The 26082-nt window shown below is 34.0% G+C and overlaps 1 protein-coding gene across 1 annotated transcript in view; it reads left to right on the top strand.

Annotated features, from left to right (window-relative positions):
• Positions 1-26082, top strand: part of LOC128221745 (uncharacterized) — a 40394-nt gene that overhangs the window by 11112 nt on the left and 3200 nt on the right. Inside the window, exons 7-30 of the mRNA XM_052930347.1 lie at positions 153-225; positions 454-757; positions 2429-2569; positions 2796-2932; positions 3563-3712; positions 4520-4688; positions 6240-6364; positions 8006-8084; positions 8407-8603; positions 9410-9577; positions 9986-10136; positions 10667-10771; positions 11549-11664; positions 13667-13769; positions 13953-14153; positions 15968-16055; positions 17199-17372; positions 18370-18431; positions 18817-18923; positions 19819-19921; positions 21407-21480; positions 21921-22071; positions 23788-23841; positions 25054-25206. Coding sequence (XP_052786307.1) covers positions 153-225; positions 454-757; positions 2429-2569; positions 2796-2932; positions 3563-3712; positions 4520-4688; positions 6240-6364; positions 8006-8084; positions 8407-8603; positions 9410-9577; positions 9986-10136; positions 10667-10771; positions 11549-11664; positions 13667-13769; positions 13953-14153; positions 15968-16055; positions 17199-17372; positions 18370-18431; positions 18817-18923; positions 19819-19921; positions 21407-21480; positions 21921-22071; positions 23788-23841; positions 25054-25206 — 3185 coding nt within the window. The remainder of the gene's footprint in view (positions 1-152; positions 226-453; positions 758-2428; positions 2570-2795; positions 2933-3562; positions 3713-4519; positions 4689-6239; positions 6365-8005; positions 8085-8406; positions 8604-9409; positions 9578-9985; positions 10137-10666; positions 10772-11548; positions 11665-13666; positions 13770-13952; positions 14154-15967; positions 16056-17198; positions 17373-18369; positions 18432-18816; positions 18924-19818; positions 19922-21406; positions 21481-21920; positions 22072-23787; positions 23842-25053; positions 25207-26082) is intronic.

Below are 26082 nucleotides of genomic sequence, written 5' to 3'. Positions count from 1 at the left end.
TGATGAAAATAATAATAATACTAATAATAATAAAAATAATAATACTAATAATAATAGTAATAATAATAACAATAATATTAATAATAATAATAATAATAATAATAATAATAATAATAATAATAATAATAATAATAATAATGTGTTGATTTCAGATACCTATTGAAGCCCGGTAAAGATGTGAGTAGCGAAATATCGTCACCAAGTGATATTCATAACACGAGTGGTGTAAGCAACCATTGTTTGAAAAATGCGCAAAAACTATGATTTGGGCTTGCTATTAAATAATTATTTCATATATCATTTATAGTTATGTTTGTGAACAAGAAGTACCTACTACATATCTATCTTTGCAAATACAAAAAAAAAAAAATTTGACATATAATCATGAATAATGTTTTTAAGTACAACCTATATTACTATTTTGTAATATCATACATGTTATACTTATCGCAGGCTATAAACCCAGATGATACAAGTATCCAGACACTGGACACACCTCCACATGCAAACATGGCCTGTCCTCAGCCTTCAAAATTTTCTCTCCTAACACGACCATCTTGGAAGCTAACCATCTATATGTCATCCTTTAAAGCAATCCTGATATATGGCATATCTATGCTTCTGTGTCAATTCTCTTCTCCCGACGGAATTTCGGGGATCAGTGATTATTTGAAAGGTTGGAGTCAACTAAATTTTTCCGACCTTAGCCCAACTTACTGGTTCTTTTTCTGTGGAAATCTGATAGGAAGTTTGTTTGGTATGTATGTTACATGGTTTTTAGTCTGATCTCCACTGTTGCTATTGTAAATTCTTTACACATACATTTGTGTTGATTATTTATATCCAATTCAATCTCCCTCGATGGGTGAAAGTGAAAATGTACTATATGCTATTTATAAACAATCAGATAAAACTTTTATTTTACCACCCATCGATAACTTCCTTTAGGCATAATATCGTTTAAAGTATAACAACAATTATGTATTATACCGGCTCAAAACCGAGCGAAGCTCGGCCGAGTCCTATTCAAACTACATGTGTGTATATAAAGGACTACTTTATTTCAAAAGCGCCCCAACTATCAGCCTTAAAAAAGACGTTAATGCAATTGAAGCAGTTACTTTCGTTTCACAAATCATATTGGGCGCGTGAATGCTTGACACGAACACTATATCAGAGAGTGGCCCTACTGCGTTCGGTAGTTTTCGTCATCGATAAATCGGCCGTTTCTGTAAAGAATGTTTACATAAAAATCTAAACTAAAAGAGACGAAATAGTTCTGCAGTTTTTTTATAACAGTACACTAAAACGAAATCATTAAACTGTCTATTTCGTGCATCTTAATACTATTGTCTGAATGAACTGTTTTCTTACGCATTGTTTACGAAATTAAGCCTTTATCAATTTAGAAGATTAATTATATCTATACTTTAAAGTCTCAATTCAGACTTTTCATGTGCAATAACGTTTATAAGATATGTGTTCTTTTACGTTTCTCAGCCTGCTAATGCTCAATAGTATGTACTTATGACTTTGGCATTGTTTTAAACATGTTTGTAAAAACGAGAGAATAAGTCTTGACGATATTGCTGCACTGCGTTGAATCTGTTGAAGATAGATGCTGTAAGATGTTTCATTAATCTTTGTTTTTCTTGTCACAGCCTTGTCATAGACTTGGTATTTTTGTCTTTCAAAACGTTAACATTGCCTCTAACCCGAAAACATTTTAAGATATGCAAATGATATCAAGGACAAAAATACGAAGTCTATGACAAGGCTGTGACAAGATTACCGGTGACAGTTATTCTCATATGTAGCAAGGCTCATAATTTATGGATTAAATCGTAGTGTAATTACGCCCTTTGATTGTTTGCAAACACATTTAATTTCACCATGTCTCCCAAATAGTACAATTTTGTTCAATGTATTGAAACCTCGTGGATATTTAACAGTTGACCAGTATTAAATGAACCAAGTGTAACTCGTTGTAATTAGATACAAATGCGGGAAGTGACTTAGTACTTTCCAGCGAGAGCCCATGAAGGCAGAGTCTTATTTCAGATTACATGAAAATTTGTTTCTTTGCATTGTGTTTATATGTAGTTTGAATAAATAGGAAGCTTTATGTATAATTTGTGTGGTACCGTATTGGAGAGTGATCTCTTTTTTTCTTTTCTACATTAACTACCATGCAAAAAGTAGCTAGCGGGTAAATTACAACGCTATTAAAATATACTCACGCTACGTAGCATGTTACAATTGGTCACCGTTCTAAATATACGTAACTCACGCTTTGCGCTCATCAATAATTTCAATAATCCCGGTAGTGGGTGTAGCAACTATTAATTTATGTGTTTGTTTTACAGGGTATTTCGCGGTTGCATATTTGTTGTACATGGTATTTAACGTTTGTATATTTGTTTTATAGGGTATTTCACAGCTTACATAGCATGTACAACCTGTATGCAGAAATTCGGATTTTCCATACCGTTGGCCTTTGTCAGTTCACCGATGGCGTTTGCTCTGCTTTTCCCAAATGTACTATGTGATAAGATAGTCATTGCATCAGGCGAGTATTTCAGTATTATGTTATTCCTGAACGTTACATGTGGACAGATAGCCATTACAACATGCAATTAGATGTAAGTTTACAAATGTTTTTGGTCCTTTTTATTTAAATTAAATTAAAATAAATTAAACACATGTGTTTTCTCAGATATTGAAAGGAAGAGAACACCTTCATCTAAATTTTATGGCTTGTAAAAAAATCATATTTGATACTGATATTACCACAGCTAGTCAGTGTGCCTTAGATACAACGGAAAGGACATTTGCAATCGTTGCCTTGGTGTTACTGGTTGCTGCTCAAATATTATCCACTGGATATCTCATCTTTAGGTCGCAGTCGGTTGTGATGTTGAAAGAAGACCAGGTATAGCCGTATTACTGTTTTGTGTGTGTGTGACATACTGTCAACCTTTTGATCTAGTTTAGTTTACCTGAGAGTTTTAATTAGCGAATGCATTTTTAGTGAGATTTTGATTAAGATATGGGTTATATTTCGAAAATGAATTAGGCCACTATCATAACATGGATGTACACTTGTGGCTTGCTATAATATTTTCTCTTACATATTTAGTATCTTAATTGCTACATCCATACTTAAATTGTTGCAGCTGTGCTGTACACTGATGAACAATTCAGTGCTTCCATAATTTTGGCTATTTCATGTACATTACACTATACGTGACATACTAAGTGTTTCTACATTTTTTAACCTTTTTAGACAGCGATTGACATAATTATATGCTTATAGAACACAAACCTTTAATCAGAACAGGATCATAGTAGAACTTAGAAAACCTTAAATCCGTAGAAACATCACAGACTAGTTTCCATATTCTCAACTTTGTGTTCAACTTAAAAACTGATTGAAATTCAATAACAAAAACATGACAATAAAATGAGTTCAACTTACGCCTAACACCTTTAACGAATCGTGCCCCAGTATCATAACAGTATACCTTGATACGAAATCTTCCAAGTATTTTTATTATTGCAGCTATTTTGGACACCCATGTACAATTCTGCCTTACTGGAGCAATGGTTGATGCTGGTCAGAAAGAATGAATACCACGACGAAGGCCATCAAAACCCCACTGAAAAGGCAAAGCAGTCAAAGATTTTTATTTGTACAACAATGTGCAGAGAGGTAATGACATGAAAGTAGTTAATAAATCGCATTTAAATTGACCTTCATTTCGAAGATGAGAGCGAAAAGGGTTTTATTGACGTCAATTAACGAAGTTACTGTAGATATCACCGTCCACTCTTCGATTGGTTCTCATTTGAAATGTTGAAATTCTTAAATATTGTAACTCAATTAACCATTATTGTTTTTGTTCTTCTGTTGGACAAAGTTTATCAGCCATTCCTCTAATGCTTGAATACATTTCCGGAGAGAGATCCATTGCTAGCAAAGAAAAAAAACACATCATAAGTGTAAAAACAGCTATTCCGGTTTGGTTGAGATGGCTCATTCAATTTACAAAATCATACTAATAAAACATTTAAAACTGCAATGACAAACCCAGTAGCCTACAAAGATTATTGCATGTATGACATGTTCTTGATATTTAAGATATGTAAGTAACACCGAATTATATGAACAGATAAAGAAGTTTAAATCCGAATTATTACTTTTACACCTAAATAATCAGGTTGTTTTGTTACATCTTATTATGCAGGCTGTTATTTTACACTCAAATATCAAGGTTACTCTTTCACACCGTAGTTTGCACGTTGCTCTTTTACACCTAAATATTCAGGATACTCGTTTACACATTCATTTTATTCAGCCTGTTTATTCACACCTAAGTATCCAGGTTACACTTTTACACATAAATATCCAGGCTGCCGTTTTACACCGAACTATCCAGGTTTCTCTTTTACACCTTAATATGCGTACTGCCTTATTCACCTAAATATTCAAGCTGCTCTTTTACACCTAAATATGCAGGCTGATTATGAGATGAAACAGCTTCTGGAGTCTATACAAGGACTTAATCTCGCACAAGCAAAAGGCAACCGGCACTTTGAGGCCCACGTTTTCTTTGACGGAGCTGTGAAGGACAGAAACCCAACGGAGTTTGTACTACAGCTGGTTTCACTTGCTGAAACAGTGCTAGGTTAGTGGTTCTTTTTAATATTAATACAATGCGAACTACAGGAACAAGCGCAGTAGCTATAAATGAAAATGTGGAGTGTAAATTGTCAGTGTATTGATCTACTAATATTGCAATAGGTAACCTTGATTCTTATATCAGTATTAATATGTTTTGCACATTTGAAAATCTGAATGTTTTTCCAAATGTATGCTTAATACATGGCCGAATAGCTTAATGTAGTACTGTGATCAATATTGTTTTTTTATGGAACGAATTAATACCGTGATTGCTACAAGTTTGTTGTTCAATTAATTGTATTTAGCCTCAACGTTTGTTAGCCGAATATAAGATGGAGAGCTGTGACTTAATAAGAATTAATGCAAGGTTTTGAAGCAGATAGTAATATTTTGGTAAACGGAACTCATTTAAATACAAAAAGATGGCCTTTGGCTAATATCGTTGTGTTATTAAGGTGACCTCTCGCTCCGCAGAGTCAATAACTGTGATTGGAATGGGATATTCCGAATTGAAATGGATAAATTAATTCCTCGTGGTCCCCGGGGTATAAAATGCGCGAACCAGAAGCATTTTTCATTTCTGTTGCTGATTTCAACGTGTGAACATCAGAAGAGAAGTAACAACGTTGATTGAACATTGTACTGGAATGTAGATCTGGTACATGAGTAGCCTCGGTGAATAAGCAGTACACTATTGTAGAAGCCTAATATTAGCAGCAGTGGTTCAAGCAGTATCGTCTCCAGACAATAGGTAGTTGCATATATTGTACTAGACCGCATACCGGATACATGAGTAGCCAAACGTGTGCATAAACATTGTATTGCAAACATTTCAGTCCTTTGTAGGAACAGTCTGCCGATAAATTTCATAAAAATAAATAAATACAATAAATAGAGATGTTTTATAACAACTTCCTTCCAATGATTAGTTTTGTCAATTATGTACTGTAAAACCATGAAAAAATTAAAATAATCCCCTGGGGATTTTTTTTTGCGTTTGTATTATATGAACTACAAACGTGGTCAAAGTTACCCTACATCCAGACTTTTTTTTTAAATTTACACCCGTGGGTATTTGCGTTTAAATGCACATATTTTCCCCCGACGGTAAATCTCGTCATTTAAACGGCGTAAAAATTGTATAATAGTGTATAAACATTAGCAGTATATGATCTTCGACACCACCGTTATCTCTAGATTGTCGACGTAAATAGTGTAATATTCTCCAGACATACTACCTGAGTAGCATCGGTTAAAAATGTCTTGTCTCTGACCTGTTCAATAGTGTACCAGCATCTTCTTCAAGACCAGATTCATATGGTGATTAGCATTATTAGATAAGCATTGGTTTCAAAACATCGGACAGAATAGTCCCAATGGTATTATATAAAACTCAATGAATTAGTTAGTAAAAGATTGTGCTATAGACACTTTACACATCGTCACCTTAGTGCAATAACTCAATATCTGCTTCTATATCTATATGCAGTTATTGAGTTATTGCACTAAGGTGACGACATGTAACGTGCTTTGATTTAAACCTTGTCGATTGTAGGTGTAGAAGCAGAATTCAGTACCAAAAACGCCACCCCGTACGGAATCTCATTTTCATGGAAACTAAAAGCTGCAGACAGCGGGAAAGGAATGGTGTTCCGAATCCACCTTAAAGATAATCTAAAGGTTAATGTTTTGTTTGTTAAGCTTTGATTATAGTATGCAGTAATCTTTACTTAAATATATAATTTTTAGTATAATCATATTCAGTATATTGTTACAAATATGCTGTAAGAGGAAAAGTGTTTGGTGCTAAATAATGTAGTGGTGTTCATAAATTGTTAGTGGCAAATTCATACATACCCAATTACGTTCCATTTGCTGATATCGTTGTTAATGTTGTGTATTGTCTTGAATGCTTCTTAGTCTAAAAGTTACACTCAACCATTAAACTTTCCTATACATTTCTGTGTAATAAAAGACATATTTGACTAATTTTTAAGCTATTTTTGAATAAATGGAGACTACGATGACCATCAATTCAAAACATAACCTACATTTTAAGCCAATTAAAAGAGTGATCATATGACTCATGGGATAAATAGCCTACTTAAAATACATTGTTCGACTTAAAAATATATCCGAAATAGCCTTCACTTTGGAAGAAGTCAATGTTTTCATCTCTTAAAGTTCAAAGGTACATGAGGCAAGGATATAATGTTTAGACATTTGAAAAAACACAGTTAATCCTTCATGTTAACATATGTAAACATTTGACATTGAACAACATTCTTTTTCTATAGATATATTTGGCCAATAGGAAAGTAGCTATGACGGTTTTCTACTGTCATTCTAGAATGCATGTCCATATTGTCTCTATAGCAATACATATGTATCAATATAAGAACTTTTCGAAAAAATGATGACTGATACATTGTTTATCATATAGTTTAGTTACTTATTGTTTATCATATAGTTTAGTTACTTATTATTTACCATATAGTTTGGTTACTTATTGTTTATCATATAGTTTGGTTACTTATTGTTTATCATATAGTTTAGTTACTTATTGTTTATCATATAGTTTAGTTACTTATTGTTTATCATATAGTTTGGTTACTTATTGTTTATCATATAGTTTGGTTACTTATTGTTTATCATATAGTTTGGTTACTTATTGTTTATCATATAGTTTAGTTACTTATTGTTTATCATATAGTTTGGTTACTTATTGTTTATCATATAGTTTAGTTACTTATTGTTTATCATATAGTTTAGTTACTTATTGTTTATCATATAGTTTAGTTACTCATTGTTTATCATATAGTTTAGTTACTCATTGTTTATCATATAGTTTAGTTACTTATTGTTTATCATATAGTTTGGTTACTTATTGTTTATCATATAGTTTGGTTACTTATTGTTTATCATATAGTTTGGTTACTTATTGTTTATCATATAGTTTAGTTACTTATTGTTTATCATATAGTTTGGTTACTTATTGTTTATCATATAGTTTAGTTACTTATTGTTTATCATATAGTTTAGTTACTTATTGTTTATCATATAGTTTAGTTACTCATTGTTTATCATATAGTTTAGTTACTCATTGTTTATCATATAGTTTAGTTACTTATTGTTTATCATATAGTTTAGTTACTTATTGTTTATCATATAGTTTAGTTACTTACCCCTGTAGTTACTATTTAGCCATTATGCTTATCTCGTATCGCTACATTTTAAGGGGTGAAAGCCGAAAGGTTCTATGTGACATTACATTCAGAAGCAGATAAAATATCTTTACTTTAATCTTCGATTTTTTTCAAGGTCAAGAACAAGAAAAGGTGGAGTCAGGTGATGTACATGTCATATGTGCTCGACTTTCTCCTTAAACAAGACGAAAATGGTAAGCGTGAGGGTGAAAGTGGTCAAATGGTTAAGTTAAGGTGTCCGTCTTTCACCCAAGAGTGTATGGGTTTGAACCCCACTAGGGGAATGTTTCTTTGGCCTCTAAAAATGAAATAATTTCTGATTTTTACCCAGACAGAGGATTCGAGAGTGATTCAAACCAGCTTATAAAATAGAAATGGTGAAACACATATGATATGGGAATAGCTTATACACCAATAATACAAACACTATCATATTTAATTTATAATTTGTATATTCTTTTAAGTATAATCACTGTTTTCTGTCAATTGTCATGGTAATGCTTTACTTTTGTAAAGCATCGGAAGAAGACTGTTTTGTCCTCACAACTGATGCAGACGTGCGGTTCACACCTGACTCTGTTGAAGCCCTTCTTGACCTCATGACCCGAGATAACACAGTCGGAGCGGTGTGTGCCAGAACCCATCCCCTTGGGAGCGGTCCACTAGTGTGGTACCAAGTTTTCGAGTACGCGATCGGTCACTGGTTTCAGAAGGTAATTATATTTCACGTGTAGGGCAAACAATACACCCTTGGGAGCGGTTGTCATGTCTGGTATCAAATTTTTCTTAGTACCACTAATTGCTGGGTTAAAAGGCTGAGAATCCTACATATGCCCGTACAAACACCGGTACGAAGGGATTGAACTCAAGCTAAATTATGTAGTGCCGAATGACCAATATGATTTAATGACATGTGACATAAAATATATGCCAAACCTGCATTGTTTTCAGCTTTAGACAGGTCACTCCTAACAACGGTCTATCATCAAATAATTATGAAATATAGTATTTTAAGAATGTCAAAGCATCTCGAAAGGCTTAATCGAAATCGAAATCTGAACACAATGCAGGTTTCACATGAGTTCGGGGTCGCATGTCACCAAACCTTATATATCATACAACACTAAACGGAATAGCACGAGTTCAATCCCCTTTTGCACCTGTGCGTACATACAAAGTCAAATAGTGCTTACAAGAGCTTATCATTTCTCCGTCGGAAACGCCAACTCATGTGGTTCCAATTGTTTTAAAACGCAATAAGCAACTGATTTCTAAAGACACTCGTTAAACTTTGGTGTGCTGTTTTTCATATGTAGCCTATTTCTAGCTAGTCGATTTCTCAAAAATCATTTTGCAAAATTTGCGTTTTCACTTTAATATTGTTTCATATGGAAATTCAGCCTACTATTTTGTGACATACTGTATTATCTTACCTACGCTGGCCGTGATGATAAGAAGTATTTTGTTTATTTTGACACGAACTTACAAATTTTCTTCATCATCTAACACTATTTTTCAGGCGGCGGAACATGTTATTGGGTCAGTTCTCTGTTCACCAGGATGTTTCAGTGTGTACAGATGCCGAGCTATCAGGGATATCCTTCCTCAGTATGCAACGAATGTGGAACACGCATTCGACTTCCTCACCAAAGATATGGGGGAAGACAGATGGTTTTGTACCCTTCTGGTGAGTTAAGACATAGTGAGGTATACAGTATATAAATATTGACTGCCTTGAGGGTGACAGTGCATATTGTCAATATGAGGTAAATACTGTCGACCGAGGCATTTTTAATTTAATGACGTCAGAGGGTAACAGTGCGGCAAAGGGTGATAGTGCGGGGTGATAGTCAAAAATATTGCCCTAGCGTTTTCAATATATGTTCTATAGAAGTGAGGTATAAGAATTGAAGTTAACGTATATACAGTGCAATATGTGAAATTTCGTATATGACCATAGGTGAATATTTCTTTTTTTTAATTCTGTTCACGGGCAATAAAATTAGAATCCAAAAAAATATTTGGATTGGCCCCAAACTGTAACCAATAATTACTGTCATTACCCATAACGCTATTAGGAATATGTCCAATTTAGGTCCAAAGTGGCTGGCGGATTGAATATTGCGCCGCTTCAGAGAACAGTACGCATTGTCCGGAAGACTTCGACGAGTTCTTCAAACAGAGGCGTCGCTGGGTTGCGTCCACATTAGCAAACCTGATGCTTCTAATCAAGGAATGGAGCATCAGTGAGTCAGATCGAGCGATTGAAACATTATGGCCAAGCATATTTTTGTGTTATATTTTAGGTTGTCCGATTATGGCAATGGTTTTTGCACACGCTTCCCGATTCTCGGGCTTATGTAAGTTTGGGTTGTGGTCACAAGTGGGTGTCTTCCGGGTACTCCGTTTTCCCCCAAAACACAAGATCACACTCTCGCGTTTGATCATGCCAACGAAAGAGATTATTATAATGTTGTTTTTCACAATCGTTGCAATATAAATAAGTTTAAACTAATGTTTTTTGAAAAGATTTAAATGCAATATGTCACATGTGCATTTTATGATATGAAATAAAACAACGTATTGAGTTGTTGTTTTAAACTAAATTACTGACAAATTAGCTTTAAAATAATATTTCCAGGTTACACATTATGTGTACCATACGATTTCATTTCTGAGGATAATAATCATGCGTAATAAGTTGAGATATAGATATGAGAAATTATTAAAAAAAGCTTAGTCGCTGGCTTTCAGCTTAACCCATTTATGTTTTCAGTCTCAAAGTTGAACCCCCGTGTGTCCATCATTTTCCTAGTGTATCAGATGATCATATTGAGTGCCACTCTTATTGGTCCAAGCTCAGTTATCCTGGTAGTAACCGGTACGTTATATATATATGTGTGTGTGTGTGTGTGTGTGTGCGTGCGTGCGTGCGTGCGTGCGTGCGTGCGTGCGTGCGTGCGTGCGTGCGTGCGTATGTGTGTCAGTAAACAGCTTGTAACATTACTAATTATACATGTTTTATTCCAAGGTCGTTTTTCGTCATGTGTGCCGTACATACACATTTTTGAAGATAAATTCGAACCCCGTTGGATCGAACTCGCTTGGCTCGATTTCCTCGTTGGCTGTAACTGGATGGCTCGAATTATTTCCGCCGGTCCCTCGGAGTTCGAGCCAACAGGGTTCGACTATATATTAGAATACGTGTGAGGTTGAGTGATCATAAATTAGTTTAAACCCAATGAACATCTGTTTCGGTGACCATTCCATGGTGGTCAACCACACGTGTACTACTTAAGATATTCTTATGTACATTAAGTATTGTGAAGTCGTGTGTCTCTCGTTTAGTGTCTGAACGGCCTTAACCTTAACAAGGGTTTCTTTAGTTAAGCTACCGGGATTCACCGTAATTTAATCTATATTGTTAACAAATTTTGTGATGATGAACATGGGTCGGTATATATGGCTATAATTGCGCGAGATAGTTCGAAACTAACACTCTTGAATAATGGACCACACAATTCAGTACAATCTGCATCAAACTTGCAAATGTATACACGTCGTTTTTTCAGTAACTGCTGTAATACTCTTGCACAAAATGTTGACCATTACCACATGTAAGCTTATTTTACAAGCACAACTCTTTATTTGTATACAGGTGGCCTCAAATACTCTTGGAATATCGGCGTTACGACCAGCGTTGTGCTACAAGTACTTGTTACCGTGGGATACGCAGCTACGTGCCTGTTGACGTCATCAAAGACGCAGCTGAACGTTAGTTAGATCATTTATGTTTGTATACATGACTCATTTAAATTGATTAAATAACAATAAGTTTAGAACGTTAGCCAGTATTCAACCGCGCCTATTCTGGATCCGATACAATTTGCTGAACCACCTTTGAATAAGAACTAATTTTGAATGACTTGATCGTACCTTTTAAGAGCTAGCACTGTTGCTCCGGCTTGATTCATTCGTTTGCAGGTGGTGTTTTTATCCGGTCCTTGAGTACTTGAAAGTACTTTATAAGTGTATATGTTATTTTTCCTTTATTCTTCATTGTTTTCAAGTTGATACTGGCTCTGATGAGGCTTATATTTTTTTTAATTTTGTAATTTTTGATAAAAGTTGGGACAAGTGTGAGGTTATGGCCATACATACTAGTTTAAGCTCCAAGTATAATCGTGTTCCATTGATTTTGTGTGTCCCTGGGCGTTCCAAGGCGGTAATTCTATCATTTTTGGGTAAAGCTATTTTGATGCGTGGTTGGTCTGTTTGTATTTGTGCATGTGGTGTTTTTATCTGTAGTTCATTGTCGTTTGGGCCAATGCTTTTTGTCTCTAAACAGGGTTTATTTAAGGAATGAATTGCGGGGTTGATGTCATTATCGGGGTATGAACGCAATTGGGCTGGTCAAAGTGTGTGGAGTCCGAAGGATTCCACGCGTACTTTGACCAGCCCAATTGCGTTCATATCCCGATAATGACATCAAACCCGCAATTCATTCCATATATTTACACTAATAGTTCATTATTTCATTCAATAATTGTTAAACAAATACTTAATTTCATTTAAAAAAAACTTTCAGTAACCCTTTCCTACCCATTCTGTAAATAGAACGACCCGACTGTAACCGAAAGCATTTTTTCAAATGACGTCACAATATCGCGGGAAAAGATCAACCACTTGAAATCACTTTTAAACGTAAAATTCAACTAGTTATGGCAACTATACATTTAAAATTTAAAAAATTAACACTTTCTAAAATGTTGATTTATACTTTACGGGTCCTTCTGACACAATACAAACAATAACAAGATAAATATTTTTTATGTAAATTGTTATGCAATGAACTGCGATCCGAACATATCCGAAGATGTTGCGTTCATCGATTGATGAACGCAATTCCCGAAAGGTAGTTCATTTAAGGAATGGAAGTTGAGGTGTAAATATTTTCAAATGTTCGACCACTGGGCTTGTCACTGTAGTTTTCGTTGAATTATTGATTCACAAACGCTGTTGCACTAACGCATAAGCTATTGTACGATGCAATTGTCTCATATTTAGTTGTCAGGGGCCGTATTCAATAAGCATCTTAGAAACATTTTTTATCTAAGTGAAAAATTGTCATTTTTTCTAATTTGGTTTTTTAGAAAATGGACAATGTTTATTCACCAAAAATATGGAAATAAGCAAGAAAATGGTCTTAACAGTATATGCATATGAATAAATATGTTGAAAAGTAGAGGGTATTTAAAATAATTCTTGTCAAAAATTACAAAATTTTCACTAAGATGAAAATATTCACTAAGATACTTATTGAATACGGCCCCTGTTCTGCTTTTACAAAGGGCATTAGCAATTTTCGGTACACTCAAGACTTAAGGTGCACTCAATATATGTGTTAAGCACCGTTCATGTCATTTTCAGGTTGTTGTATAGCTGTTATCATTTATATACGCTGTGATAATGTCAGTTGTGATAGTCGGTACTTGTGGTCAAACGCCTAAATACTAAAGCAACTGCCAATTCCTATCTAGAACACGCATCATATATACCACGTTCCGGTCATGTCATTTTTAGGCTGTGAAGCTGTTAACATTTCTATACGCTGTGATCATGTCAGCTATGCATGTCGGTGGGTCAGATCCTACTGCATTTCAGGCAGGTCTTAGGCTCGGTAATGCAAACGGCGAAATACAAATCAGCAAAGGCCAACGTTATATCTATTACACACAGCATATAAGTATGTACAGTCTCATTACGTTATTTTCAGGTTGCAAAACTGTTAACATTCCTGTACGCTGTGATCATGTCGGCTGTAATGGTCGGTGCTGCAGTTCAGATTGCAAATGACTTCAGCAAAGACAGTGACACTGGTATTATATCATTTATTATTGACGTTTTATTTGTAAAATCTACATTTTAATGTTTTGTATATACGAAAATCACTACATGGGTGTGTCTGTAAAAAGGCTCAAAGATGACTCTGCGCAATTTAATATCGATAAACTTAATATGTATCTGCATGCTACCTCTGAGCTTACTGTTTTCCTTTTCAGTGATCAATAAAGCAAGCTTCCCCATATCAATTACAACTCTTTACCTCGGGATAATGGTGGGCATATTTTTCATCACTGGAATCTTACATCTTTGGGAGTTTGTCTATCTACTCCACGGCGTCTGGTTCTTCCTCTGTATCCCGGCTGGCTATCTCGTCTTAATGATCTACAGCATCAGTAACATCACCGATCGATCTTGGGGTACGTAGAAAACACCTTTATATGTACGGGTTGCGGGCTCACGTAAAACTCCCAGTGAACACCTGGTCCACTGATCATTCATAGACGGTAACCTATACATAAATAATAGATTTTATTATTATACCTCACTTCTATAGAACATATAGTAAAAACGCCAGGGCAATATTTTCGACTATCACCCCGCACTATCACCCTCTGCCGCACTGTCACCCTCTGACGTCATGAAATTGAAAATACGCTACAAATACGCCGCCATGTTGGATTTGTATATGAAAAATTATGATTAATATAAAACTGGCATTGCAACCTTAAAATGCACTTATTATAAAACCTCACTTCTATAGAGCATATGAAATTGGCAATATGGTACGAATACGGGATTTACTGATAGTATTTTACTTAAAATCTGTATCACCTGAGCGCTTTGTTTACCAGCCGACAATTCTTGCCAAAATGGCAGCAAGATTAACAGCTGTCAGTGAAAATGGTATTTTAAGTCTTTAAAATACTACAGTTTTTGTTCGGTATAATAAAATAGAAATTGACTGCCTCAAGGAGGTCAATATTTATATAATACGCCAGGCATCTGTCTTTGTTGTATTGTGTGTTGTGTGTGTCTGTTAAATCTTGATCCTTGTGCATCTTAACTGGATTATAGTTAAAATACGTCTACTGGGCATGCGCAAAAGACTCCCATAAGAATATAAGTATCTATCATGTGTTTCCGGTACGGATCGAAAAATCCGACCCGAGGGCACGCGCGTAAACCGGTAACGAGGCTTGCCGAGTTACCGGCCACGCAGCGTGCCCGACGGTCGGATTTTTCGATGCGGACCGGAAAACATGATTGATATTTTTTCTTGCATACCTAAATTTATCAATTTGTGGAAAAATGACGTTGAAAACGAACTTTTTTACAATTACACCAAAAAGCGCGTGCGACGTTGTTTACCGACGTCATAGAGCGCAGTAATTTTGAATAACTCAAAATAGAGTTTTTTAACGATTATTTATGTTCAATTTTAATTAAAAGTCTTGCAAACATATATACTTGATTGCGCTTTATTGAAATGGCATAATATATTTTTCATAAACCATACAAAAAATGAAATAAGAAGTGGCGCCTTGTTGCCATGTAAGATGGTTTTTTCCAGCACTGGTCACATGACCGGAAACACACGTCCGGTATGCAAGAAAAAAATACGTCTACTGGGCTTGCGCAAAAGACTCCCATAAGAAAGAGAACATACAACATATTATAAGAATGAAACAATCTGGTCAAAATCGGTCATGTTGCACGTAAGGATTAGGTAAAAACTGAAATTTAAGTACTAAACGTAACAAAAATGGCTAAGCTAGAATGTGTGGGCGAAATGATGAATTGTAAGTTTTTGATGCAAAGCATTGTGGAAAATCACTAACTATATCCATACAATACATCGCCGGTAATGTTTTATTTTGCAATAAATATCAAGTTGTAAATAGTGAACTTACACATACTTATCTCAGACTATCTCTCGAGATTCAAGGTCCCGGGTTTCTTTGTTTCATTAAAAACTTCTTCATTCTTGGATCGCTTTATCACATAAGCATCATGTGATCCTTTTAATATGTCGAACATCAAACAGTTGCATTTTGGTAATTATTTCTATACTTTCTACGTAAAGTAATATATTTCTTTACAAATGAGAATTGTTTAAGAGACTAGCCACTAATTTTAAGCATTATCTTAAGTAATTGAAATTGAACTGATCTGTGCTATATTTTGTGCGTTAGCTGTCTTTTAATATTGTTTTATGTTTTAAAATATGTAGGTACTCGAGAGGTAAAAACACACTCGGTCCGGGAAGTTAACAAAAACTGGCAAGATTCACTGACTAAGGCATTCAAATCCTTTTTCTTGTAAGTACACAAAATGAAAACAGAATGTGTTGCAATGCAGCACGTATATAAAAATGTATCCTTTTAACAACGCCATTTGCTGTTTTGATAGTTAAGAATTGTAATGAAAATTAAGCTCTGTAAAGGCAAACAGTAAACTGTTTATGAGCTAGTATAGAATATAACATAAACGCTAAATTATCGACCTGGTTCGTATAGCATTCACTCTTTCGGTCAGTTATTAATAAAAAGTAATCCAATAACTAATATCGTTCTTAGATCCAATTAAGACAAATATTAAATAGCAGCCCTGTTCTTAAGCTATCAAAGTACGTAAAGAATTCACAGGCCATTAGTATTTGAACCGCGAAAAACATAAATGGGTCTTCTATATACATGTAGTATGTAGGTCGTTTTTTATAAAAAGAACACTTTTTGTTTTTTCGATTTAAGCTTCGACAGGCAGAAATAGGTATTTGGAAAAATGACGTCATAGTTTTCTTTTACTTAAATAAAATAGTGACATGTTGTCAAGGTCAATGTTACTTCAAATATAGTTAACGCTTTCTTTTATTGTGAATCGCAAGGATGAACTTGGTGGATTTCTAAAATCTGACCATTCAACCAGACCCATTGTTGCCTGTCGCAGTTCATTTAGTTTAGATTGTCGTGACAGCGCAGTGGTTAGCGCACTCGCTTCTCACCAAGACATCAGTCCCGGTCTCAATTCCAGGCCTGGATGCATTTGGGGTTGGTTTGTGGTCACCAAGCCCACAATGTTTAGAAAATTAAGCCCGCTCTCACATTCCAATCAAACGTCGGCGCGCACAGGGCTGATACCCAATTCCAACGACGTCATTTCCGAATTACAAAATGGCGCAATTTTCTGAAAATCTATAAATGTCATTTTACATCCTTTTAGGCATATAATATAAAGAGGAAAAAGATGTTTGTTTCAGTGTAAGATCGCAATATATTTCAACTCGTAAACACCGAAAGTAAATGTTTCACTCGTGGCTACGCAATTAGTAAAATATAGCTTTTGGTGCTTACTCGGTGAAATATATAGCGATCTTACACTAAAATAAACAATGTTATATTTGGGGATTCAGAAATAACGCTATTCAAGAATTTATACAACAACCAATGTTCTTTTTTTTGCAGCTGCTGCTTTAAAAAGCAATTATCTTCTGCAACATCAAGCACACAAACTGAGCTTCCACAAACAAAGACGACAACAATGCGAACAATGTCATTGGGTCGACAAACCACGACACAGGAATCCCAGTCAATGGTAGACGAAAGCCAGCCCACATCTCTCAAGATCTCTGATTTTAGGTACGAGGTATATACTAAGTAAATACTTAGACGCGTTAAAAATGTATGGGGAAGAAGATAAATTGAGTAATCACCTACTATTTGATACCCAAATCGATCTCGATGCTGCGCTGGATGTTCCTAGGCGGTATCTCATACATTTATTAATACAGATATTTGAATGCATAATGTTCTCTTCGTGTTTGTTTGTTTTGTGCCGTAGTGTGTATCTCGATCAGTAATTGCTTGGCCTTTAATCTTGGGTCTCTAAACATGATTATGTTTCAGTGGAGCTGTCACAAGAAGGGGATATACAGCTAATCAAATTTAAAACAACAACATCTGTATAGTTTATACTCATTTCTTTTAGCTCGATTGTGACGAAAACTGACAGCTTATAGAATCACGCTCGAGTACGTTGCCTGGGCAGAAACAAGTACTGGTGTCTATTTCGAGAGGTCATGAGAAGGTACCCCTCTTGTGGATCCAACCCATAACCTCTTGGGAGAGAGGCGGACATCTATACCACTAGACCACTCTCACTCTCTTCATATATCTGTATACTAGGTGTTTCACCATATGTGCTACGGTACATGCATTTATTGCAATGCACCGATACCACCGAGCAGACGATAAAGAGAATCACTGTTTAAGCAAACATTGTATCAAAACAGGAACACACTCATAATATAATAGGAACTACGAGACAATCCAGTAGCCAAAACGTCAACGATAACCAAGAGGTTATGGGTTCGATCCACAAGAGAGGTACCTTCTCATGGCCTCTCGAAATAGACACCAGTACTTGTTTCTGCCCAGGCAACGTACTCGAGCGTGATTTTATAAGCTGTCAGTTTTCGTCACATTCTAGCTAAAAGAAATGAGTATAAACTATACAGATGTTGTTGTTTTAAATTTGATTAGCTGTATATCCCCTTCTTGTGACTGCTCCACTGAAACATAACTCTTTGAAAACGTTTAGCTTACAAAACTACAACAGTTATTGACATACTTATAGGAAATCTGTGAGGTTTGATATGGGTATCATTGGCGATTTGAACGAAGAAACGAACGTAGCCGGTAAGATTCAAAATATATTTTTTTCGAGTTTAACGAGTGTAGCATAAACTATCGAGATGTTTATAAAACTAGTGTTATTGAATAGTTTTTCTATGAAATGTTTCATGCATATCAATAATTTACATTGTTTAGTACCAAGATTGGCTTTTCAATTATCTGAGCATTTGATATACGCTTCAAGGTTAAAAAGAAGTTAAGACAAGCTGCCATGTTTTAATCAACCTTTTCTTTTTTAAGTTTGTCAGTAGTTTCATCTTCCATTAAATGAGCTTTTTGTGATTATAAACGTCTGTTAAGAATATTTAAACGCAGGTTTTGAAAACTTTGAGGAGGAACGAAAGGTTTAGCCAGCAAACCCTATTTTCGTATTATTTTTGTTGTCTAGGAAATCTCAATGCAGTTTTTGACGACAACAGCGACGACGAGGAAGATACTGAAAACAAAGTACGGACTGTCGAGGAATGGCTCCCCAAAGAATCAAGGGACACTCCAGTTAGTTGATATAATTAAGATTAACGTAACCTTAACATGTTTCATTTATATGATGTGTTTGGGGTAGTTTCGAAAAGGTACCCAAGAGTGCAAGTGCGAAACCATGTAACAGGGCATGCCCAAAGGATATTATCTCAGAGATCCAGATCAATAAAACACATCAGTGATCGTATTCATGCTCGTTTTAAACTCCTTTTAGGTATAAAGTATCCGATGTACAAATAAGCTTCTATTTCGTCAAGCCATTGGCAATAATGTTAAACGTTTAATCATGTTTAAAATGACACTCTCATTCAAAATCAATACATATACATGTATAACAAACATAAATTTTGAGTGATAAACCTTTAACTTTATACTAAATAATGCATTTATGGAATATATTATTAACTGATAACAAGATTGTAACCGTGTATTAAATAGCTGAAAACGCAAAAATATAAAATGATTGGTGAATACTAAAAGATTTACTGTGGTCTAGTTTGATAAGGTAGAAATACTGTGTTTTCTGCACCGATCTTTCAAATTTAACTTGGTGTTCTTTATAAGAACCATTGTTTTCCATATCTATTCATCATTTTTCGTATTAAATAAAAATGTGGTAAATGTTATTTGGGAGTAAGAGTGCTTCTTTAATTTTGATGCAAGTCGACCCCATATAATTTTGCAATCATTGAAAGTGGGTTACTTACTGACTATTAGATATGTTAAATCAATGACCGATCAATCAAGAATTTGATACAGGCATACTAACAACCATATAAATATACATCGGATACATTAACTTGTCACTTGTTCTGTTTTAATTTGAGAGCTTTTTAATTCTTATATTGTTTGATTCAATTGCGAAATACTTTTTACATATTCAAATGTAAGAGGTCATTAACTTTTATAGGCGCAACATGAGTTGGTAAAGAGATTTAAGGAGCATGGATTCGAAAATACTATTTTCATCAGCAGAATGACTGAAAAGGAATTAAAAGATGTAGGTGTGAAAAGTAAGTATTGCTTTCTAAGTTGTAACTACTAGTGTTCTAATTATGATAAACCATTTCTTTCTGATGTAGTTCAGTTTCAGTTTTATTTTACACTCAACACATACAATATGTGAAAAGAGGTAAATACTTGTAAAACACATAACATTTGTAATACAAATCAGATATATAATGTTCAAACAGGCTGTAACATTTCTGATTACTACTAACACATTTAAAAAGTACAGATTGAAAATTGATTAACAAGTTATAGAAGTAAATAATTTCTGGTCCCCCTAATTATTTATCCCATAAATGCGTACAAACTCACACAGAACAGAACAGAACAGAACATTTATTTCCAAGAAGGTCATAGACCCATCTGACAAAACATGTACATATACAATGGCGACAAAAGCAGCAATATACAATAAACACAAATTTATGGAATAGAATTGATATAAATAAATAATATAAATAAATACATAATTATACACGTATAGAGAGGTACACTAACACTGTGTACTTCTTAACAAACAAATTAACGACGATTGGAACAAACCTATACACATTACATGGAATACAACGTAGTATTTCTTAATTCAAATGCTTTAAAAATATAAACACTTACATTTTTCAAAATAGCTTCATTTTCGATATTAAAGAGTTCCATTAATTTATACATACTGGGACGTGACACATAACACGTACACACCTATTGTCCATTATATAAAACAATAATATGGTTTTGTTCGACAAAATGTGTATTGATATTATAATTACTGTTAACCATTCAAATTATTTAAATGTGCAATTCAGCGAACTCATAACCTGGCCCAAAATTCTCGAAATTTCTTTAGTCTAACATGTTTCATGTAGGCAAATTACTTATTAGACTTGTTCGTATCAACCAAAACATTGTGTTTTATGATTAACCGTTAAAATGCTCTCAATTGTGTTTTTTAATATACATTTTTCTTAGTATCTCATTATTGCCAAAAAAAGATGAATACTTTTTAAAAATATTTTCATTATAAAATTTAAACATATTTTAACTTAAGTGAATAATTTGGAATTGTTATATTTCTTGAAAAAACTAATTCTCTGAAATGTTGTTTTCATTTTTCAAAAAGTTTCAATATTTTTATTGCAGAATATACACTTAATATAACACTTTCTACCAGTGGAATAAAACAGTTAAGGAAATTGTTGAATTTAAGGAAAAGGTACAATTTTAACTTAAGATGCTGTAATTTTGCCCCCTCTTGAATAAACTGGTCAAGAAATCTACATTTAAACGTAGGAAGATTACTCATAATAACATTTACATTATTATTTTTACCCAACATGAGCTATTCACTTTAATTAATAAATCGTGGTATAATATGTCTTTGGTGAATTAACATTTTTAGTGATTTTAACCACAATTTGACAGACTTTTCCTTAATGAAATATGCCGTGTTCACCATACACAGCTAACACAGTTAATAACACAATCCCTTTTTCCAGGTGCTGGCTTGAAAAGTTTTTTTATGGAAAATATCAAGCGCCTTCCAGATTATGAAATTCAAGCCTTTGTACCGGTGAGTTATTTTTCTTGTACACGTGACCACTTTTAACCAATCGGACAGCGTCATTTATGGGGGCAGTGAAGTATTTAGACAATATCTTCTTAATACAAAAGATCTACACGCATAGATGTAAAGGTACAAATATATTTTGATTGTCTAAATAAATTAAAAAAAAAAAAAAAAAAAAAAAAAAAAAAAAAAAAAAAAAAAAAAAAAAACAAGAGCAATAAAACATCCTTAAACATAATAGCAATAAATAATTTTTCATAAAATCATATTGCGATTTGGGTGATAGATTGTAAATGATAGCAACATATATTAAACCTAATTCGACATTTTGCATTTCTTTCATTTCCTTCGGACTCCACCCATTTTGAACAGCCCCATTGCATACCATACCCCAATAAAATGCAAAACGTCGAATTTCAATCCTTAATTAAATTGCATTTTAGAAAACGGTTGATGAGTGGCTGGACAACATAGGCTTGGGGATATACAAGGAGAACTTCAAGAAGGAACAGATTAGAATTGCAAAAGATATGGAGGTATTGAAGTCCTTCTCAAGGAGCGATATCGAGCGCGACCTTAATATAAAAAAGATTGGTAGGATGTTTCTTTATTCCATACCCGTTAAATTTCCGTCTAAACTAGTACATGATATAAACATATGATATGGACACCGGACCGAATTTTCGTATAATACGCTGTGTTTTCAGAGTCCGTAATATGCTGAAGCCTAGTGCGCATTGGCAAATCGACTTGCGCAATATAACGCGAAAAAAATAGATAGTTTGTAGCCGAATGTTAACGTTCGTTTTAAAGATAACTATTCTAATATTTAAAAAAAAAATACATTAATGATATGACATAAAGGAAATACTATGATAGTCGGTTGAAATGTAGGGTTTCCGCAAACTCAGACCCAAATCGTTAGTGATTCTGGCCCCTGGACATGTTCTTTGTTTTCAAATTCCTGATTAAGTTGCTGTAACTAATATCGTTCAGTTGCATCAGCCTATGTTATTCTCTGGAAAAAAAATCGTCGTTACCCACTGCTGACCAATTCCGTTGTTGTGCATTTATCACACATGGTTATATCGCTCACATTTCGTCTGTTTAGGGTGTGTCAAATCCAGCCATTTCATTGGTGCGTCATGATTTGATGGGGATATTTTGGCCAATGATATCGCTCGTTTGAAAACGCTTCGGCATATTTGCCAAAATAGAGAATTATTTAATTTAGCTCGTGTAAAGTAAGTAGCATTGATAAATATTGATGTTACATCCCCATTTAAGGCAGAAACAAGTAACTTTTTGCAAGTGTTGTTTGGATCTCAAAGTATCCAAATGAATGTTGACTACGAAAAAAAAGGTCCTGATCAAACGTTATCATTGTTAATATGCTGAGAAAAAGTCGTCTCAAAATGTAACACTATTTTGAAGTATTCATTAGTCTAAATGATTTGAATCATTGATAAATGATTGGTTTGATTATAGTGACTTACTCGCTGGTAGAGTGGCATTTACAACGGTTCTTGCTCTGTATTATATAGAAAAATGTAACCTTCATAATTATAAAACATGTATTTTTAGATAGTTTTAAGTTGTTTATTCTACAACGAACGTAAAACAAGCTGTTGCGATATTATATTAAAACTCTCGTTGAGCCATTGCTATTTTTTTCTCGGATTGTCTCATGCGATCAATACATTTCATCATACTAGGCCAAATTAGTATTTTCTTTTTAAATTAGTTTTGTGTAATCGCCATACATATTACAGACACAAACAAAGCGAAATTCATCTTCTTAATCATCATAAAACGATTATCTGGACTTTCACTGGTCGATGATGAAGGCTAAAACGACGGAATGTAGTGGATTTAATCCACTGGTGATAAATGCATTGAGTTATGAAATTAATCAGCCGTGGGTATCTGAAGATGTGATATTTCTCTTAACTTACCAAAACGTTGCATTACACGGTCAAAATTCTTCAGAATCTAAATTCAATGGACAGAATTTTCAGTACTATATTTTAAGACGTATATTTGCATTGCATGTAAAGAGATGTTGCATAACGCGTCGTTTGTGATTTGTTTTCTTTAAATGTGTTCTTGAAGGTTGGCTTACCCTCGCCTAAACCAATATTCTCGTGTTACCGTACATGCCATTCTGAACTTGGAACATTATACACGTACCTGAATAACGTAGTGCACAAAAAGAAGTCTACACGCACACGACCCCGTACAAGGAGGGTTTCGCAGCATCTCTGTGGTTACGTTCAACATATACTTATGACATAATGGTGTTTTCTTTAGGTCACATCAAAAGACTGCTGTACGCGATAAGCAAGCTGAGAAATCCAACAGAGGGTAAGATCCATAAATGTGCTATTTTTATCATCGAGGGTTGTTACAAAATAGTAGTGCTTAATTAAAGCGGTGTTTGACTTAACGCAACCTATCATGTTTTACAAAAGGTTTAAATTCGTTTGTCTTTTTATTCGGTCTTCAGATATAAAACGTATACGCTACATTGTGTACTATAGAAATAATTTTTCGTGAATGACCCGCACTTCATATCGATCTGTGCCAGATTACACTATTTTTAAAGCTTCATGTTTTCATAGCAGTATTTATAATGAACAATGCATGTATAATTATCTGTTGTTGTTGTGTTTTTAATAAGACAACTATTTACTTGCTGAAAAACAACAACAACTAATACCATAACTATTCTACATTTCCTCTCCAAAGTATTTTACTTCAAAATGTTAAGACGAATTGTTTAACTAACTTTACCCATGACATTGAACCCGCAAATACGTTTATAAAGCTTTATTTTAGTTACATCTTAACATTATTATATTTCGTAATAATTTCACTTCGATACCATCTTGCTTTATTGATTTTTTTAGTCTGTTGTAACAAATGTTACTATGACAAATAAAGGTAATTTTGTTGTTGTTGTATATTGGGGCGGACCTCTTAAATAATTATTTTCATCCTTAAAAATCATTAGACGGGATATTACCTTTGTGTATCCTGTATCCTAATAACCTTTAACAGATGCTTATCTGATTAGTCAATAATGACTCCTAATCTAATTATCCTATTGGTATTAACACATGTTTATGGCCAATTAACATGTGAAATACCCGGACTCTACTGGCTAGTTGGAGGGCTTTTATACGATGTAGTTAAGCTTAAATATATAAAAAAAAACAAGTTCTTTTGGCTTTCAAAGATTGCGAAATATGTCATTTTCGTCCGATTTCAGTTAAAATTGAGAACACAAATACAAGCTGCAATGACTTAATGTACAACGTAATTTCGTTCATTCATTTTATATTGGTTAATTGTAGAATACGTGTACGGTTTGCATAATCCCATGAGTACAAAATACTTAGAGCTTTCAGAGAACTACCTTATTTGAGGGCGGGATTCCTTAAATTTATTTAGTGTTTGTACATTTATTTCCAGTACATGAATGTCTTCCAAACAGCAATAAAATGGGGTCACCAGGCATCCCAAGGTCTCATATTTGGGTATCGCATACCTTAAATATAAGTTTTTATATTACAGCCGAGATGAAACTAATTGAAGTTGGTGAAAGATTGAACAAACCGGTCCAAGTCAAACTCTCTAACAAGGATGGATTTGAGTTTTGGGACAATCTGAGAAACTTTTGTCTGATTCCACAGTCCACAGCGTATGGGTTGGAAAAGGACCTTAAAGGTAAACATCATTTCTGTCCTTAATGCAATTATTATAAAGGTAAACGTCATTTCTGTCCTTAATGCAATTATTATAAAGGTAAACGTCATTTCTGTCCTTAGTGCAATTATTATAAAGGTAAACGTCATTTCTGTCCTTAATGCAATTATTATAAAGGTAAACGTCATTTCTGTCCTTAATGCAATTATTATAAAGGTAAACGTCATTTCTGTCCTTAATGCAATTATTATAAAGGTAAACATCATTTCTGTCCTTAATGCAATTATTATAAAGGTAAACGTCATTTCTGTCCTTAATGCAATTATTATAAAGGTAAACGTCATTTCTGTCCTTAATGCAATTATTATAAAGGTAAACGTCATTTCTGTCCTTAATGCAATTATTATAAAGGTAAACATCATTTCTGTCCTTAATGCAATTATTATACAAGTATACTCCCTAATCGTCATAGTATTATGTTAACATTCGAGCTACGACAAGCGAAAATGAGTTTTATGCTTAATATGAAGTAAACAAACAAAATTATGTCACAGTTTTTCTTCGGCCTATAGGCGGTCTGAATTTACTCTAACTTCCTGCGAAATTAACATAAATTAACAAAAAAATAAATAAAGAGTTCCATTGGTCATTATAAACTTAAACTAGAAATCCCATTGGTCGTTGTAATATAGGTCAAATACAATAAAGGAGTATCGGAAACGAGCTCTTTAGATCTCTTTAAAAATATAATAATTTTATTTCCCCGCGAAAGATTTTTCCAGAAAAGTAAGACAGATTATCTTTTAAAGGTAAACACAACGAGTAAAACGCTAAAATTAGTATACGCATTGTTTTCGGATTTGATTGTTTTTGGTGTAAGACGGTCCTGCTTTGATT

The sequence above is a fragment of the Mya arenaria genome, chromosome 16 (genome assembly GCF_026914265.1).
Source record: "Mya arenaria isolate MELC-2E11 chromosome 16, ASM2691426v1".
Taxonomy (NCBI): domain Eukaryota; kingdom Metazoa; phylum Mollusca; class Bivalvia; order Myida; family Myidae; genus Mya; species Mya arenaria.
This window is presented reverse-complemented; position numbering and strand designations above follow the sequence as displayed.